Source organism: Corylus avellana, chromosome 6, assembly GCF_965113065.1.
Source record: "Corylus avellana chromosome 6, dhCorAvel1.hap1.2, whole genome shotgun sequence".
Classification (NCBI taxonomy): domain Eukaryota; kingdom Viridiplantae; phylum Streptophyta; class Magnoliopsida; order Fagales; family Betulaceae; genus Corylus; species Corylus avellana.
Window position 1 is genome coordinate 6,743,351 of NC_142495.1, and position 15,754 is coordinate 6,759,104.

The 15,754-nt window shown below is 36.6% G+C and overlaps 2 protein-coding genes and 2 non-coding genes across 8 annotated transcripts; all 4 read right to left on the reverse strand.

Moving 5' to 3' along the window:
* Positions 1-747: 747 nt before the first annotated feature.
* LOC132188592 (protein NTM1-like 9) lies at positions 748-4,522 on the reverse strand. 2 transcript variants are annotated; one of them, XM_059603093.2, is made up of 6 exons: positions 4,115-4,522; positions 3,747-4,006; positions 2,693-2,827; positions 2,224-2,574; positions 1,455-1,796; positions 748-1,313 (listed from the first exon to the last, which is right to left on the reverse strand). In XM_059603093.2, exons 1-6 carry the CDS (start codon positions 4,263-4,265, stop codon positions 1,017-1,019), a joined length of 1,536 nt encoding a protein of 511 aa, XP_059459076.2. In that variant the 5' UTR covers positions 4,266-4,522; the 3' UTR covers positions 748-1,016. The 2 variants fall into 2 exon arrangements, with proteins under 2 accessions (XP_059459076.2, XP_059459075.2); XM_059603092.2 differs by having other exon boundaries at positions 2,224-2,586.
* A 3,265-nt stretch (positions 4,523-7,787) lies between these two features.
* On the reverse strand, positions 7,788-11,333 carry LOC132186718 (putative calcium-binding protein At1g02270). 4 transcript variants are annotated; one of them, XM_059600739.2, is made up of 10 exons: positions 11,000-11,333; positions 10,804-10,941; positions 10,540-10,645; positions 9,737-9,957; positions 9,550-9,626; positions 9,322-9,436; positions 9,073-9,198; positions 8,869-8,970; positions 8,673-8,780; positions 7,788-8,295 (listed from the first exon to the last, which is right to left on the reverse strand). In XM_059600739.2, exons 1-10 carry the CDS (start codon positions 11,159-11,161, stop codon positions 8,053-8,055), a joined length of 1,398 nt encoding a protein of 465 aa, XP_059456722.2. In that variant the 5' UTR covers positions 11,162-11,333; the 3' UTR covers positions 7,788-8,052. The 4 variants fall into 4 exon arrangements, with proteins under 4 accessions (XP_059456722.2, XP_059456721.2, XP_059456724.2 ...); XM_059600738.2 differs by having other exon boundaries at positions 7,788-8,298; XM_059600741.2 differs by having other exon boundaries at positions 10,804-10,911; positions 11,000-11,332.
* Positions 11,334-13,429: 2,096 nt separating this feature from the next.
* Positions 13,430-13,548, reverse strand: LOC132188925 (U5 spliceosomal RNA). The gene has a single exon (XR_009440983.2). It is a non-coding gene; the product is annotated as a U5 spliceosomal RNA (small nuclear RNA).
* A 1,842-nt stretch (positions 13,549-15,390) lies between these two features.
* Positions 15,391-15,509, reverse strand: LOC132188923 (U5 spliceosomal RNA). Its single transcript, XR_009440981.2, has one exon. It is a non-coding gene; the product is annotated as a U5 spliceosomal RNA (small nuclear RNA).
* Between the last annotated feature and the right edge of the window lie 245 nt (positions 15,510-15,754).

Consider the following 15,754-nt stretch of genomic DNA (forward strand, 5'->3'; position numbering starts at 1 on the left):
ACAGCTCAGTAATTAAACATCCAATCAAAATGATGTGTGATGTGAACCCTCTTTTAATTTTAATATAAATCTCTCTGTTTTGTTCTTTTTCTTGAATGAAAAAGATAGTAACAATCTAGTTTGTCAAAATAGCTTGCAACAATAAAAACTTTTTAGGTAAGGCTACTTTCACCATTGTTTGAAAAGACAGAATAAGATTTTCTTTTCTTAAAATGTAAAGAGAGTTTTCTTTTTAACACGTGTAATAAAACTGAGAATATACTCACTCAACAAAGGAACCCCAGGTGTAGGGAACCCTGTGAAGTCATGGAAGTAAGCCCTGATACAGAGACCAATCTCTGACTGTCGAGGGCAAACAAAAGTTTGATAAGTAGTGAGAGGAGCTTGTCCTATAAGATTCTGGCAGTAGCATCTCAGACACCTATTATAGTGGAACATGTAGGGGAGAATCTGTAAATCCTGCCCCGGCAGCTTCAGGTAAAAACATGGCACCAATTGCCAATCAACAAAAATGATCATGAAACAGAAACACTGCCTACTTTGGAAGTCAACCAAATGTCTCTAGTGTTCAATAGCATGTATCTCTGCTCTGAATTTGAACCACTAGCAACCAATTCGTACGAACATGAGTGAAAAATGGCAGATGTGAGCTGTTTGTTCCAAAATGTCAAGACACAAATGTCCCAAACATCCAATGTCCTAATCAAAATGAATTCATGCAAACAACAATTGTAAACCACGCAAACATAAGAAAACCATACATAAAATTTTCCTTTCAGCATTGAGATTCAAAGCATTCCCAAATCTTCAGTGACAACATAAGTACATAACTGACTAATGACAAGTGAAACACTAGTTACACCAGGTATAGATGTTTCATCACAACACAACACAACACATGCTACTGGACTCTGCCCATCTAGGTACCGTGTTTCTTGTGATGAAATGTTGAAAACATACCTGGTAAGAGTAGCATTTCTCAGGTGAAATGCGCAGAAAAAACTTTTAGGTGAAGTTTAGCACCAGTTCCCATATAACACCAGTTCCCGAATAACGAACACGAACAAAACTATACCTACTATTGCATTTAAAAAATACATGAAGGGTGGACTAGAATCATGGCATGGTAGAGATGTCTCTTGGAAAGTGAAATAGCCCTTTCGATCGCAGCCAACTGAGTCACTTGATGTTGACTTCGAACTCTTATCCGCATTGGTGCGTCGAGCCATTTTCAGCCCTTTGTTGGAGTCTGTAATGGACTTTTCCTTCTGAGTCGGATCGACAATGGTGCCATCTCTTGAAGCAACTTTGGCCTGCAATAGGAAATCATATAGAGTTGAAATGGCATGGCATATAAATGTCTTGAAAATAAATTTTGCTTCCATTTGAGAACATCTTAGAGGACACAGGCTTCTGTTCATGTTGTCTATGCTGCAGCTCAAAATTTCTCTCACCTTGTCTTCCGATTCTGCTTTGCACAAACTGTTTCTCTGTGATTGGCTTCTTCCCTGAGCAGCTCTCTGTCCTACAAAGTGGCGGGATCTTCGTGGATGTTGAGGTTTTGGAGGAGATTCTGATCCGACACGTGTAATGCAACAGATGCTCTTATCAGATGTAGCATCAAGTCTCAAGGAATCATTATGAAGGAAACCATTTCTTCCTTCTCTGTGCTGGGCATGGTTTTGAGAGGAAGAGGATACACTTCCAAATGGTGTTTTAACCGTATGCGTTTGCACTTGTTGTTTTGGACCGACATGCTTATTAGACAAGATCGAAGTTCGCGGAAAAGTTTCAAACTGTAACATATACAAACGAAAGAAACAAGTTAATTTTCCAACTGACCAAATGACCAAAGTCCAAAAACAAGTACAAGTTCTGAAAGCCTATAGTGACAGAAATGCAGCAAATAATGAGGTGATTGACTGGTGCAAAAGGTCTACAGAGCTCAAAATTTCATTTCACCAGAAGCTTTTTCAAGAATCTATAGGAAAATATCATAAAAAGCATTGTAATAATGTGCATCCATGTGATGCATGCTTTTATAATGCTGCTGGTGATATTCTCCTATAGATTATAATCTATAGGAAAACATCATAAAAAGCATTGTAATAATGTCCATCCATGGGATGCATGCTAATATAATGCTGCTGATGATATTCTCCTATAAATTAGAACTGTGGTTCACTAGCTATTAGAGAATATTTTCTCCAATAATATGTTTACCCGTGTTTGAGCTGTGTCAGTGTCTGTGTCACTGCTCAATCCACCATCGGCAAAGTACACCTTTCTCAATGGCTCCGGTGCCCTGGAGTTGCCCTGGTGAAAAACTTCGTCACAGGAGTATTCATCCGGAGCAACAAAAAGTGAATTCACGAACTCATCATCTTCCTCTTCATTAGCGCCAGACTGAAAAAATAGACTCCTATTGTGTTCATCATTATGGCTATTGGTAACTGCGGGACCAAAGAAAGAGAGCCCCTGAGGATCGTATTCTTGCAATTGCAACGAGGAAGATAATTCAAAATCATGTGGCTGAATGGTCGCCCCAAAGAATGATTCCAGGTTTGGTTCTGGCTGAATATATACCTGAATTAAAAATCATAAACAAGCAGGTTTCAATTCCAAATATGCTTCTCATGGTCCATATGAAGGATTTTATATTGAAAATATCCACACAAGGCATGCTCCTTACCTCTTGATTTGTATCATCTAGAACCGGAATTTCAAAATCAGAGGCAGTATAGCTGCTTGCCTCACCTTCATCACAGGTTGACACATTAGTCTTCTCATCTATTTTTTTCTTTAAGCGACAGAGGACAAAGTTTTTCTGCACAAATTGGAGAACAAATCAACAATTACTTTGTCATGGTAAACAATATAAGTTTAGGGGGGGAGGGGAAGCAAAAAATAAAAATAAAAAATAAAAAATTCAAAAGATCAGAACCAGAAGCATATAGCCTAAACTCTATCTAATCACATCAACGGCTGTTTAGGATGAATCAGCGGGCATCAAGTGGCAAAAATATACTTTATCTGTTCAAGAAAAGGTTAGTTTTTAGAGATAAAAACAAAGGTCACAATTTCTTCTAGTGAACAATAATATGATGAAACAAAGCAAGTTTGCCAGGCAATTTGAGAACATCTTAGCAAAGAAGGCCTTGAAGTTTATGCCTTTATGGTAACTCACAATTCCAAAACCAATTCCATGAATGTGATCAGTAAGTGTGTATTTTAATGCAATTCAAATAATAGAACTGTAACACTAACATCCATGTTGGTTACAAGAACTCATTGAATTACAACAAGAGAGCTCTGTTATCAATGAATTCAGCATGTTCCTAATTGCATACATGTCCACACCCACCAGTATAATGATTTTGTCTTGTAGTATTACATTTCGCTTGGCTAACATGAGGGCCTCACTAATAAAGACAAAGATAAACGGTTAAATCACTACTTATTCCAAAACCTTAAACTTATAGGAAATGATAAATCACTCAATATTCTAAAATTCTTACTCACGTGTACACTCAAACTCTCTCGTGAAATATTTCATTGAAAATAAGAGATAAAGGACTGAGACAAAATTCAGAGTCAGGACCTTTGCTAAAAATCATTGTTTACCCCAAAACCTTACGTTAATAGGAAATGTCAAATTCAATCATTTAAAGATCATTACATTGCAGCATAGTTCAAACATAACATAATAAAACGTGGAAAACAGGGGAATGTATATGTATGCCTACATATACATGAGGTGTGGCAGCTGGGTGATATTCGTGAATGACCCAATGGGTCCTAACCCCCTTAGGAACACGACCTTTATAGAAGACCAGAGTCTTCTTTGTAGCAATCACGTTGTTGGTGCCTCTAGCCCTGACTTTCCGATCCCTACCGGTGACTTTCCAGTAGCCGGTCTCAGTCGCCCTGTTCGTCCGGCTACCGTTGAAATCCCGGGGACAGAAGAAGAACCATTCAAGGTCATCTGACTTAATCGCCGACTTCCCTACACAAGCATGCACAGGAAGGAAGAGACTTCATCACAAAACCAAAATCCCCATTTGACCAAGAAATTAATTGAACACAGTAATCTATATGAATGGATGAAACGTACCAGGCAAGTCCCAAGGCTCCCACTTGCAGATATCAACTTCAGCGATGTCGCGAACCAGGGAATCCTTGCCGAGCATTTTGAGCTTCAGGTAGTGGTTGACGAGTTCTTCATCGGTTGGGTGGAATCTGTATCCCACCGGCATTGACCCCATTATTATTGTCCTGCTCGTTAACTTCAACTTCTACTCAGCAAAAGAAAATAGAAAACAGAGAACCTCAAGAAGAAGAAGAAGAAACAGAAAGATATAACATATATGTATGTATCTATGTCTGGTTTTTCGGGAACACTTTTTTGGTTTAAGAATCAGCAGAGGTGGTGTTTTGGGGAGAGTTGTGATGTGGAAAATATAATCAGCACTGCATTGACTTGAGTTGATCGTAGTCTTTGGCTTTGTTATGAAGCTACTCCCATGGCAGAGAGAGAGAGTTTGTGATTGGCCGTGACATGTAGACTGTAGTAGTGCTTCTATAATGACAATTTATGTGGATCCCACACTCCTCAAACCGTGTCTTATAGTTTTCCCCACACCTTGGGAATGTTCTAGATTAGATTCATTGCTGTGGGGAGAATAACTTCTACGAGCTTGTGATTTTTTGCTCATATCCAAATCTACTAAACTGAGGTGTCAATACATTGGAAGGCACAAAAGAGTAGGTTTGTGCCACAACCCCATAGAAGTGGCTCTCTTTACTCAGTCCTATTACTAGAATTGTCTATTAGACAATTTATAGTTGTTTTAAACAAATTTATAAAGCTCAGTTTTACTAGGGGTGGGTATTAGTTTGGTTCAGAAAAGTCATTATTGGTCGGTTAACTAAAATTGTCGTTTAAATAGGTGAATTAACCGATAGTATTTTGATAAGAAAGTATTTCAAAAATTTCGGTTAATCGGTTAACTGTGGGTCTTTTAATTGGGCCAATGATATTTTTAAATGGGTCAAACATTGATTGTTTTGGAGGACCAATTTTTTTTGGGGGGGGGGGGGGGGGGGGGGCTAATAAGCCTAAAATAACTTATTGAACATGTTTTTTGAGGCTAAGATCAATCTTGGGGCCCAAATAACAACCATAATTTCGGTTTGGTTAAACGATAAAAATAATTTTATACCGATTAACCGAATTAAACCGATTTCGGTATAAAAACTCTATACCAATTTATGAACCACAAAAGTTGGTTAACGTTTAATTTCGGTTCAATCGCCGTCAGTAGGTGGTCAATAATCGGTATGCGGTTAATTTGTTTACCCCTAAGTTTTACTTAGTAATAGGCAATATGAGACTTAGGCTTCGTTTGGTTTGTGGAATGAGTATTCCATTAGAAAAATGAATAGGTATTACTAAAAATAGAAGATGTTGGAATAAAATAATTATTTTAATTCTTTAGTTTGGTAGCAACACATATTTCATAATTGAAATTGAATTAAAGTTACTAAACAGTCCATTTTAATTTTTCTAAACCTCAAATTTTAAAATAAAAATGGTTAACGTGTGGGGGTGGCCGCAACCACCCCCGAAGTAGGCCACCCCCAGGGGTCGTAGGGGGTGGCCGCGACCAACCCGAAATTTGACCATGGGTGGTATTAGCCACCCCCGATGGCCTTGGGGTTGGTGCGGCCACCCCAGGAGGAGCTTGCCAGTCCACCGCAAGGAAAGCCTTGTCCTTTTCCTTATAAATAGCTATTCCTCTAATTTTTTTAGAGAAATAGTTATTCTTGTGTGTAAGGGATTAGTGATTCTCACAAGAATAATTATTTCAAAGAATAGACATTTACCAAATAAAATAATGACTATTCCATTTTAGGAATTTATTCCACGAACCAAACAGGCCCTTAGTATTCATAACTATATTTATAAATCATCAACTCTATGTGGATTATTGCTCATTTTCTCAATATAAGACTCAGGTGTTACAAACTCATCGCTTGTTTTCTACTTTTTGTCTTTATTTTTTTCTCAAAATAAAAAATATCAACAAAACATTCTTAAAAATACTAACGATTTTCACATTTATATCACGTTAAAACATTTTTTTAAAATCAAAAACAAAAAAAACAAAAATCACCTCTAAATCACAATAATAAGCAAGCCTCAATACGTTAATCGTCTTTGATACACATAATTACAGTATTGTCCTCATCGTCTAAGCAAAAAGGTGAATAATAATTTGTATGCCACTAGCAAGGTTTGACGTGACTTGTGGATGAAATGTCAAATTTCAATAATCTTCCTGGCTCTTCTTATGCCAACCATAACTTCCTCCTCCCTTCCTATCTTAGGCTTTGTTTGGTAAACAACAAATCTTTTATAATATATTGTTTATGATTGGTGAAAAAAAAAATAAGTGTAATAATTAATATAAAAAAGTAAAAAAGTTGTATTGAAAAGTAAAAAAAAATTTATTTTGTAGTAATTTTTATTTAAATAATAGTAAAAATAATAATGTAATATAAAAAGTTAATGATGTGATATAAAAAGTGAAAATATTTTGATGTTAATTTTTTTTTAAAATGAGATGAATAATGTGGTGGTGTTTGGTGTTATTTACCAAACACCACCTTAGAGAAAGATTTATATTTGAAAAAATATAATTTGGAGGTGAACTTAACCAGCAAGTTATCTCTGACCCCTCCACGTCATAATCACCCCCCTTCTTCCTTGCATAACCACACAATCAAGATTCCATCACTTTTTGGGGCCTTTTTTCTATTCTATGGTGGTCTTGATATGATCCCCACTTGCATATGTTCACTTTAACACGTGGATTCATCTAGTCATCCATGATGATCCAACCTATCAAAATTCAAAACCACTCATTTTGTTCATGTTTTAGTCAATTGATCAGTAAAATACTTTCTTTTTTTTCTTTAAGCAAATTGAATAAATGTAAAAATCGGTGAACTTCTCAACAACAAAAATAACATATTTGGTTAGCTTTAATGACACATACTCTAAAAAAATTAAAACAAACAAAAAGGTGGTGGTAGGAAAGATCCCTTTGTCAAATGGTGGTAGGGTTCTTGACAACCCACTCCACCCCCGCAGAGGTGGTTGGGGAAACTTACTCAATGGAGTTAGGTTGTTGTGGTTGGGGTTCCCTGTGATCCACCATCTCCAGTGCGCCGGGGGAGGGGGGAGGAGGAAGATTTTAGGGTTTAGAGATTTCTCTTATTTTGGTGAGACTCCTTAACCCCATTGTTGTGCATGTGTTAGAATCTTCTCCCATGCTCTTTTGTGTATTTCCCTGTTAGCCTGCGTCATGCCTTTTACCTTGTTTGTGTGTGCACGCAAGTTGGGCTTCTAAGTTCTAACTCAAGGAGCAAGATTTCACCTCCCATTTCTTTGAATGTAGCTTAATGGGGGTAGCATTCCATAACTTTTGAAGTAATTCGATGGATGAGTAATAATATAAGGAGGATTGGAGTTCTCCCAAATGTAACGTAACTTTTAAAATCATTATTGAATTTGAAATTATCATTATTAAAATTTTGATCTATTGGTGATTTTAAATGTCACATCACATTTTGGATGACTTTATAAAAACTTTAATCCTTCTTATATCATTACTCTTTCTCTAACCAAAAGAAAACATCTAAACAACAGATTCAATCATTGAAACTATGCATCCAAAGAAAATCCTTGGATGCACAATGCTGGTTTCTGGAATAAATTTGGGTTTCCAAATCCCTTGAATGGGTTACTTCTGGTTGAGCATTTCTCATTATAAAGCATCTGAAATGTACTTTTCAGTCTTGGCCTTTAAAAAATGGCTGAGGCTGACCGTAAGTGTTTACAGAATTTCTTTACATTTCATCCTCCCCAACGGGAGCAGCCAGCAGAGGATTTCTACAGGCTGGACATACAAGTTTCCCTAAGATTAACATTTTTTTTTTTTTTTGATTGTGTTCTTCATTGTTAGGTTCCTAGTACGCTATGCATGCCTAAGTATGATTATTGGACTGAGAAGACCGCAAGCTTACAGGTGAAAAGACAACAGTGAGTGAGGCATGATCAGAAAGAGAGTAGTTTTCTGGCCAGATTCCTTTCTCCACTTCCCGAGGGAAGAGAGCTGCATTCTTCACTTTGAAACCGATGGCTTCCTTGGTGGTGCTCTGTTTGAGTTCTTCTATACTTGTCTCAATATACTCCTCTGTCTGCCTTGACCATGTAGGATTCCAAATCTTCTGCTGCAAGAGTAATGTTGTTACTTTATGCTGAAGCAAAGGCAGCAAAGAGCATGCGGGTGTGCAACAAATTGCATGCTGGACTAAACAGAGATGAGCATATTGCATGCCTAGGCTATGAACATCATATAAACGACAATGTGTAAAATTTACAATACGTTAACGCTCTTTAAACGACAATGGACAAATAAAAAGGGATCCCAAGGCTTGTCATGCTGATAACAAGTGTCAACACTAATTTTCTTATTTAGTATACCTATCTTGAACTAATGATGTGATTTAATATACTTCAAGCAACCAGATTGTCGTATCCAGATTTCAGAGTGTGATAGATTGGATTGTGCAAGTAAATGAATGAATTTAGGGCTTCAAGGTACCTTGAATTCTTCATAATCAACAACACCATCTCCATTGATGTCTGCTTGGGTCCACAGATCCTTTATCTCTTGGAAACTTAGCCCACAAGGAAGACCAATTAACTTAACCTGTATGAGGTCTGATTATAGTGAGTCTATCTCTTAAGAGAAATTTACATCTCAATTCTCGTATACTGAACTTACTAAAATACAGTACCAGGTGGAGTGCTTCACAGAAGTTGGAAAATGTAATAAAATCCACATGGTTGTCACCCTTTAGAAAGGCAAATGCATCATCTGAAGTTTTTCGAAGCACATACTGCAAACCAAGGAAAATTTCTGGCTTAGATGTGAAAAGCTCTAGAACCATAATTGCCAAACAAATACAATTACATGTATTGTCAAAAGAGTCATTACTCACCTTAATTATTCCAAAAACTGCTTCAGCCCAACTTGTTCTCAATGGTTTGAGCGACTTGTTAGGATTACAAAGCCAAATGAAATCAACGCCACAGATGTTTCCCCTATGATTGCGGTGGCTAACCCACTGCAGGACATTTAAAAAGAGACAAAAAAATATAATTGATTAGCATTATCTTTCTTTTTGATAAGGCATTGAGCGGCCAAGAAAATTCTGGGGCAGTAAAATTGTAACTTAAAGGTGACAAACCTTGTGAGCATCTGCATCACTGTCGGTATATTTATGGGCAGTATCATATGATGATACAAATCCCTGTGACCTAAGGAACTTGTAAACATGCCCACGCTTGCTTCCGTTCCAGTCACTACAGTAGTAGAAGGAGATATAAATTTCAGAGGTTATATAAGACTGAGAGAGCTTAGTCACCCTCATCGATCATCGAAAGTTGGGGGGGAGAGAAGCAAGACAGAAACTCACCCACATAGTATGATAGGAGTGGGTTTGAGTTTTTTTTCTCTCTGATATGATTCCACATATAGCAGTATTTTGTAAACCTATTAGAAGGCAAAGTCGAAACCCCATTAGAAGTAAAACAATAGCTAGTGTACTAAAACCATGATATCAAGAATAGATTAGTTAAGAACCTGAAGGAAAATGTATATACCTGACGCAGTCTTACTAGAGATAGACTTGAATCATGAGGAAATAGCAAGTGGGTGTTCACAATTAGAGTTTCTTGTCCAACGTTGCCCTGGTGGTTTTGTAAAAAAGGGACAACTGACTCAACATGAAACAGCTGAGCAACACGGTCACCAAAGTCATTAAAAAGCAACTCTCGATAATCCAAAACCCTTAAGTAGTCCTTATGTATGGCAGTCAACAGACCTGCACAGAGCAAATACAATATCTCAATCCATAAATCACTAAGAAGTACTTGCATAGCTCGCTTAAAGCATAATAGCAATCTCATCAATTAAATTAACAATAGCTAGAACTTGTGTAATTAAATTTAAAGCCTTAAGATCAGTCTATAAATGAGACACTAGCTAGCTCCTCTTAAGGTAGAAACGTGAGAAATATCTTCTTTGAGTGTAGATGATGCGAATCTATAAAACCAGCAACACAACTCCAAAGATTGTGATCCATATGCACTCAAATCCTTGGAAAACATGTACCAAAGATGAGTTCAAAAATCTAAAGTACAAACAGCGGAATCTAATCATGTTCCAAATAACATGTAGAATCTGACAAAATAAAAGACGTACTACATTTTTGTGTCAGAACACTGAATTTCTTAACCACCCAACCTGAATTAAAGCTTAAATTAATCCACAAATTCAAAACTGAAAACTCTAATAAGTCCAATTTGATTAAAGTAGTTTAGATATTGCAACAAGTGAAGTGGTGCAGGACAAATCGAAACGTATTGATAATTGGTATTAACGATTTTAAATAGCCAAGAAATACCATCTCCACGGTTGTTGGTTCGTGCAAGCTTGAAGATAGTATAGCCTGCATGGCCGAGCCTCTCCCGGTACATATGCACAAGTTCATTATTCCCAACCCAGAATTCCTGTCCATGAAACCAACACAGAAATTTTAAAAAGACATATATGTATTAAAAAAAGAAAAAAGAAGAGGTCCTAAATTAGAACAGCAGAAAAATCCATGGCCTTTGAATCGCAAGCAGAAATCTAGAAAAGAAGAGCAAAAGGGTGTGTGAATACCCACCTGGAGACATATAACAACGGAGGACGATTCATGGAGCAACCAATCCAAAATCCCCTGGTTCCGGCCCCTCCAGAACGCCCTGAAGTCGCTTTCACGAAGACTTTGATTCTGTTCCACACCCACTATAACATAAAGCCACTGAACCTTATTTTTTGATGAGAATGATACTGACATACCAGAAGCAGCAAATACAGACCTGTTGATCGAGTCGCTTGTAGATGGGAGCCAGGATATTGAAAGTAGTGCATGATATACAACCCCCTTCTTCTTGCTCTGCCCCTGCCTCTGTCTCCGTCTCCGTCTCCGTCTCTGCCATTGACGCCAAGGACCTGTACTTGGCTGTCGACTCACAACCCATTCTGCCACAGTTTGGAGCAGTTTGTTCTGTCGCCGAAGATGAACAGAGAACACGCAACGTACAAAAGGGGTGAGACGAAAGCTGGAGAGCGATGAATGTTTCTAAGAAATTCGATTATTGCTGACGGATACAAGTATAGGTTTTTTTTTATAACCGTGTCGGTGATTCACTGCACTCTGTGTGTGTGTGTGTGTGTGTTCGTGGGCTGTCTGTATATGATGCAATCCTTCGCTTTCGATCCTACTCACACTTGTTTATCCAAAACAAACCGGGGGCTTGCCAATTGTAATGACTAGGCCCTAGGGGGGACTTTTGGGTCCTTTTTGTGATAATTTATTCTTTAACTACTACTTTTTAATAGCTTTTTACCTACCACTCGGGCATCGCTTGGTAAAAAGGAAATTTTACTTTTTTATTTTTTTATTTTATTTTTTAATCACATCAATTATTTTTAATTATTACTTTAATTAAAAAATTACTACAAAACAAAAAAAATTTATTTTTTCATATCAAAAATATTTTTATTTTTTTACTTTTCAAAAAAAAAAATTCTTACTTTTTTTTCTCATCAATCAATTTTTGTTACAATATCGAACTAAAACCAAAACAAAATCATTTATCAAACGAATTCTCACTTGTTTGAATTTTCTTTTTAATTTAAATTTTTGTAAATTATTTTGACTATATATATATATTAATGCAATTATTTACAAATAAATAAATGGGGTAGATTATGAGGGTCAACTAAATTCGATAATAAAGAAAAAAGATTATTATGATGGCTTACTTAATAAAGCAATACAAGAAGGCTAAGCGAATAACAGGTGTCACACGGAAGTGAAAGCAATCGTTTCTCTCCTTGTACGCCGAGATAGCCATGAAAGACACAGGACAAAATCTGGGTCTGGGACGTGCAATGCCTGTCTGTCCGCCCCATCTCCCACGCCACTGCCAACTCACGCCTAAAAGTCGGATCTGGATGTCTTGGATTTCTTAGGAAATTTCTGACCGTTTATTTTCATTCGAGTTCTGTTGTCTTGTATCTCACTATTAACTAAATAATAAAATAATATTTAAAAATTTTCAAAATAATAAAATTTAAATAAAATATTAAAATAATCTAGCGTGACTGACTGCTACCCCATTTTTTTGCCATGGGAATGGCTTCGCCAAAGGCCAGTTGGGAGTGGCAAAGCCAACGGCCAAACCCACTTTTTTTTTTTTGGGGGGGAGGGGTTTGGCCCTGGCTTCGAAAAATGGGGTGACCGGCCACTCCATATTATTTTATTATTTTATTTTATATTTTATATTTTATATTTTTTTAAAAAAAATTAAATATTATTTTATTAGTAGTGAGACACGTGGCATGACAATGTCACAATGGTCCTTAAATAAAAATAGGCAGTCTGGATTTAGAATTTCAAAAACTGAAATTTCCTTAAGAATCCTAAGGGATCCAAGTCCCTAAAGTCGGGGAAGGTGGGGGAACCTTACCGGTAAAAGATGAACAGGTATGAGCACGTGTATATCCCAGGGTATATATGTAATTACGACACCGACTAAATAAAATACTAAAAATTAATAGAAAATATTAATTTATGTGTGCCATATGATCAAAATGCCGCGCAAATAATTTTACAAGCGACTAAACAGTTAACGGGCAGTTAATAACCACCAATTATTTGATTCCTACTCATAACGCTTGCCATTTGAAAAATGCTTATTCCCACCGCCAACAACATTTTTATTTCAATAAATGAATTTGAGGAAGTTTAGAAATCAAGTAATTTTAAAAGTTACTTTTGTGTCCCTTTTGTGCTCCTCTAAGAATGAGGTAATTTTTAAAATCATCATTTAATTAAAATTCAATAATAATTAATCACAAAGTCAATAGTAATTTTAAAAGCCACATAATTTTTTTTAGAGACAAAAATAACTTTATAACATATTACTCATCAAAACTTAAGAAAAAGACAAAACTAATTTTTGAAAACATTAAGAAAAATTCAACTTTTGTCCTTTTTTTTTCTTTTTTTTTATTTAAGTACACACTTTTTAAAACTACCAAGTATCATATTTTCTAAATATTTATTTACTTTAATTAAATATTATATTTTTAATTACCAAGATAATTTTTGCCTTCATATTTAGAAAGAGATTTAAATCAAAAGAAAGAGTTTAATAAATAATATAATTTGTATATGAGATGCTTTGATAGAAATGGCACTAAAAGAGCCCTGCAAAAATATTTCAGCACTAGCATTTGGGGGCTTCGTCGTAAGAAGAAACCCCTTCAAAAATAGGCGTATGCCATTATTTGCGGCGCGCACACGGTATTCTTTAGTAAAAGGCGAAAGAATAGTTCGCTTTGTGCTCACCGCGTGGCTGCGTGATTTTGTTCACTAGCGCTTGGGTTTTTTATAGCTACCATCTAACGCTACTCTCTCGCATCTCTCCCATGTGGGACAAAAACTCCAAGTTAGAATCACTACCCTGCGGTGTTGCGGACAGCTCACAGCGTGCTTGTGCCGTTATGCGCAAAACGAAGGCCTTTCATCGTTACAGTTTTAACTCAATAGATCTTGCAATTCATGATGAAGCATGCTGAATGTGGAGAAGACTGGACCTCAAAACTGGATTCAATTTATGAACTACCCAAATCTTCATGAACACCAACCCAGGCGGGTCAAAAGAGAAAAATTCCAAGAAACTTCTCAAGAGATACCTATCTGATCAAAAAGCTCAAATAGAAATTTAAACCCAAAAACTTATTTCAATACCCATTTTCGGCCAAAAGGAGAAACAAAAAAAAAAAAAAAAAAAAAATCAAGCCACAAAACTCTACCCAAATTTCTCAAGAAAACCAACACCTCCCTTCATCCCAAACCAAAAGAAAAGCACCAACTAAATTCCCCCATTTATTGTCCTAAGCATAAAAAAGAACGAAAATGAAAACAAGAAGAGCAAAATCTCACCTTGCTAAATAGACTACTACTCCAATATTCCTTTTCCCTCCTCTCTCGCTCTCTTTGGACGAAACAAAATCAAGGGTACACTTAAGAATTTATTAGAGTATTCCCAGCAACTTTCTCATCATTTTCTCTACATTTAAAGATTCAAACTACTTTTTGCTTTCATATGTCAAAATACATATCAATACCTTCTCTTAATCGTTCTTCTATGTATCATTAAAATATTATTATTTTTATTTTACTTTTTTTATTTTATTCTTTTAATTTATTAAACAAACTTTCTCTCGCTCCCTCATATTTCTTCCCGAGAGTGAAACGGAAACCCATTTGAAACCCATCTTCTTCTGCCCGAGAGTCCACAAAATAGCAGTAATATTTGATGTTTTGGTTTCAGTCTCTGAAACTTTTGTCCGGCATGACGAAGAAGAACGGATATGAGTTGCACTGGGTTTTTGAAGGCATATGTGTTGTTCTCTTAAATCTACTGGGTTTCCATTTCTATGGATGATTTTGTTTTCTTGAGGGCCAAAATCTATGGTTGATTTTGGTTTCTTGAGGGCAAAAATCAACTGGGTTTCCAGATTAAGAAGAATAACAAAGATCAAAAATAGCGTCTGCGATTTCTTCTCCGATTTGCAGTCCACAAAATAGCAATAATATTTGATGCTTTGTGAGTGGTTTTGGTTGAACTCCATTGCAGGTGCTTGAACAAAGAAGAAGAGGATACTTTGAGAGGCGTAAAAGGAGTGAGTATTTTCCTATTTGCGATTATAATAATCATATTGATTGCTACAGTGAAACCATCATAGCAATCCTTATTTTGAGGCTCATTAATATAGGACAATCCTCATGTTTAAGGCTCACTGTAGCAATTCTCATGTTTGAGGCTCACTAATATAAGACAATCCTCATGTTTAAGGCTAATTTAGAGAGTGTTGTAAGACTTTTTTGCAATTTTTTTGGACATATTCCATGCAAGAACGAAACCCCAACCAACCCCAACCAACCCCAACCACTTATAGGGAGTCTGGAATGCTCTTAGCTCTTAAGACTAGATGAAAACAATTTTCTTCAACCAACAATTTTGAAACATTGAGAAAAAATGAGCACTTGTCCTCTCAAATACCCCTTACCAATGACAAGTTCTGAGATTAACCTAAAAGAGCCCAGCCCTTTCAAAGAATGTCTTACCAATGACAAGTTCTGAGTTTTACTCTGAATGAGCCCTGCAAAAATATTTCTACACTAGAATTTGGGGGCTTCGTCGTAAGAAGAAACCCCTTCAAAAATAGGCGTATGCCACTATTTGCGGCGCGCACACGGTATTCTTTAGTAAAAGGCGAAAGAATAGTTCGCTTTGTGCTCACCGCGTGGCTGCGTGAGCTACTTCACTAGCGCATGGGTGTTTTATAGCTACCATCTTACACTACTCTCTCGCATCTCTCCCATGTGGGACAAAAACTCCAAAGTTAGAATTACTACAATGCGGATAGCTCACAGTGTGCTTATTGGCAAAACGAAGGTCTTCTTGAGGCCGAACCCAGTGGCCTTCGGTCTTTCTTGAGACACTAGACTCAGCTTCCAAGGTCGTTGAGAAGTTGGCCGGATCGGATGAGTTGGC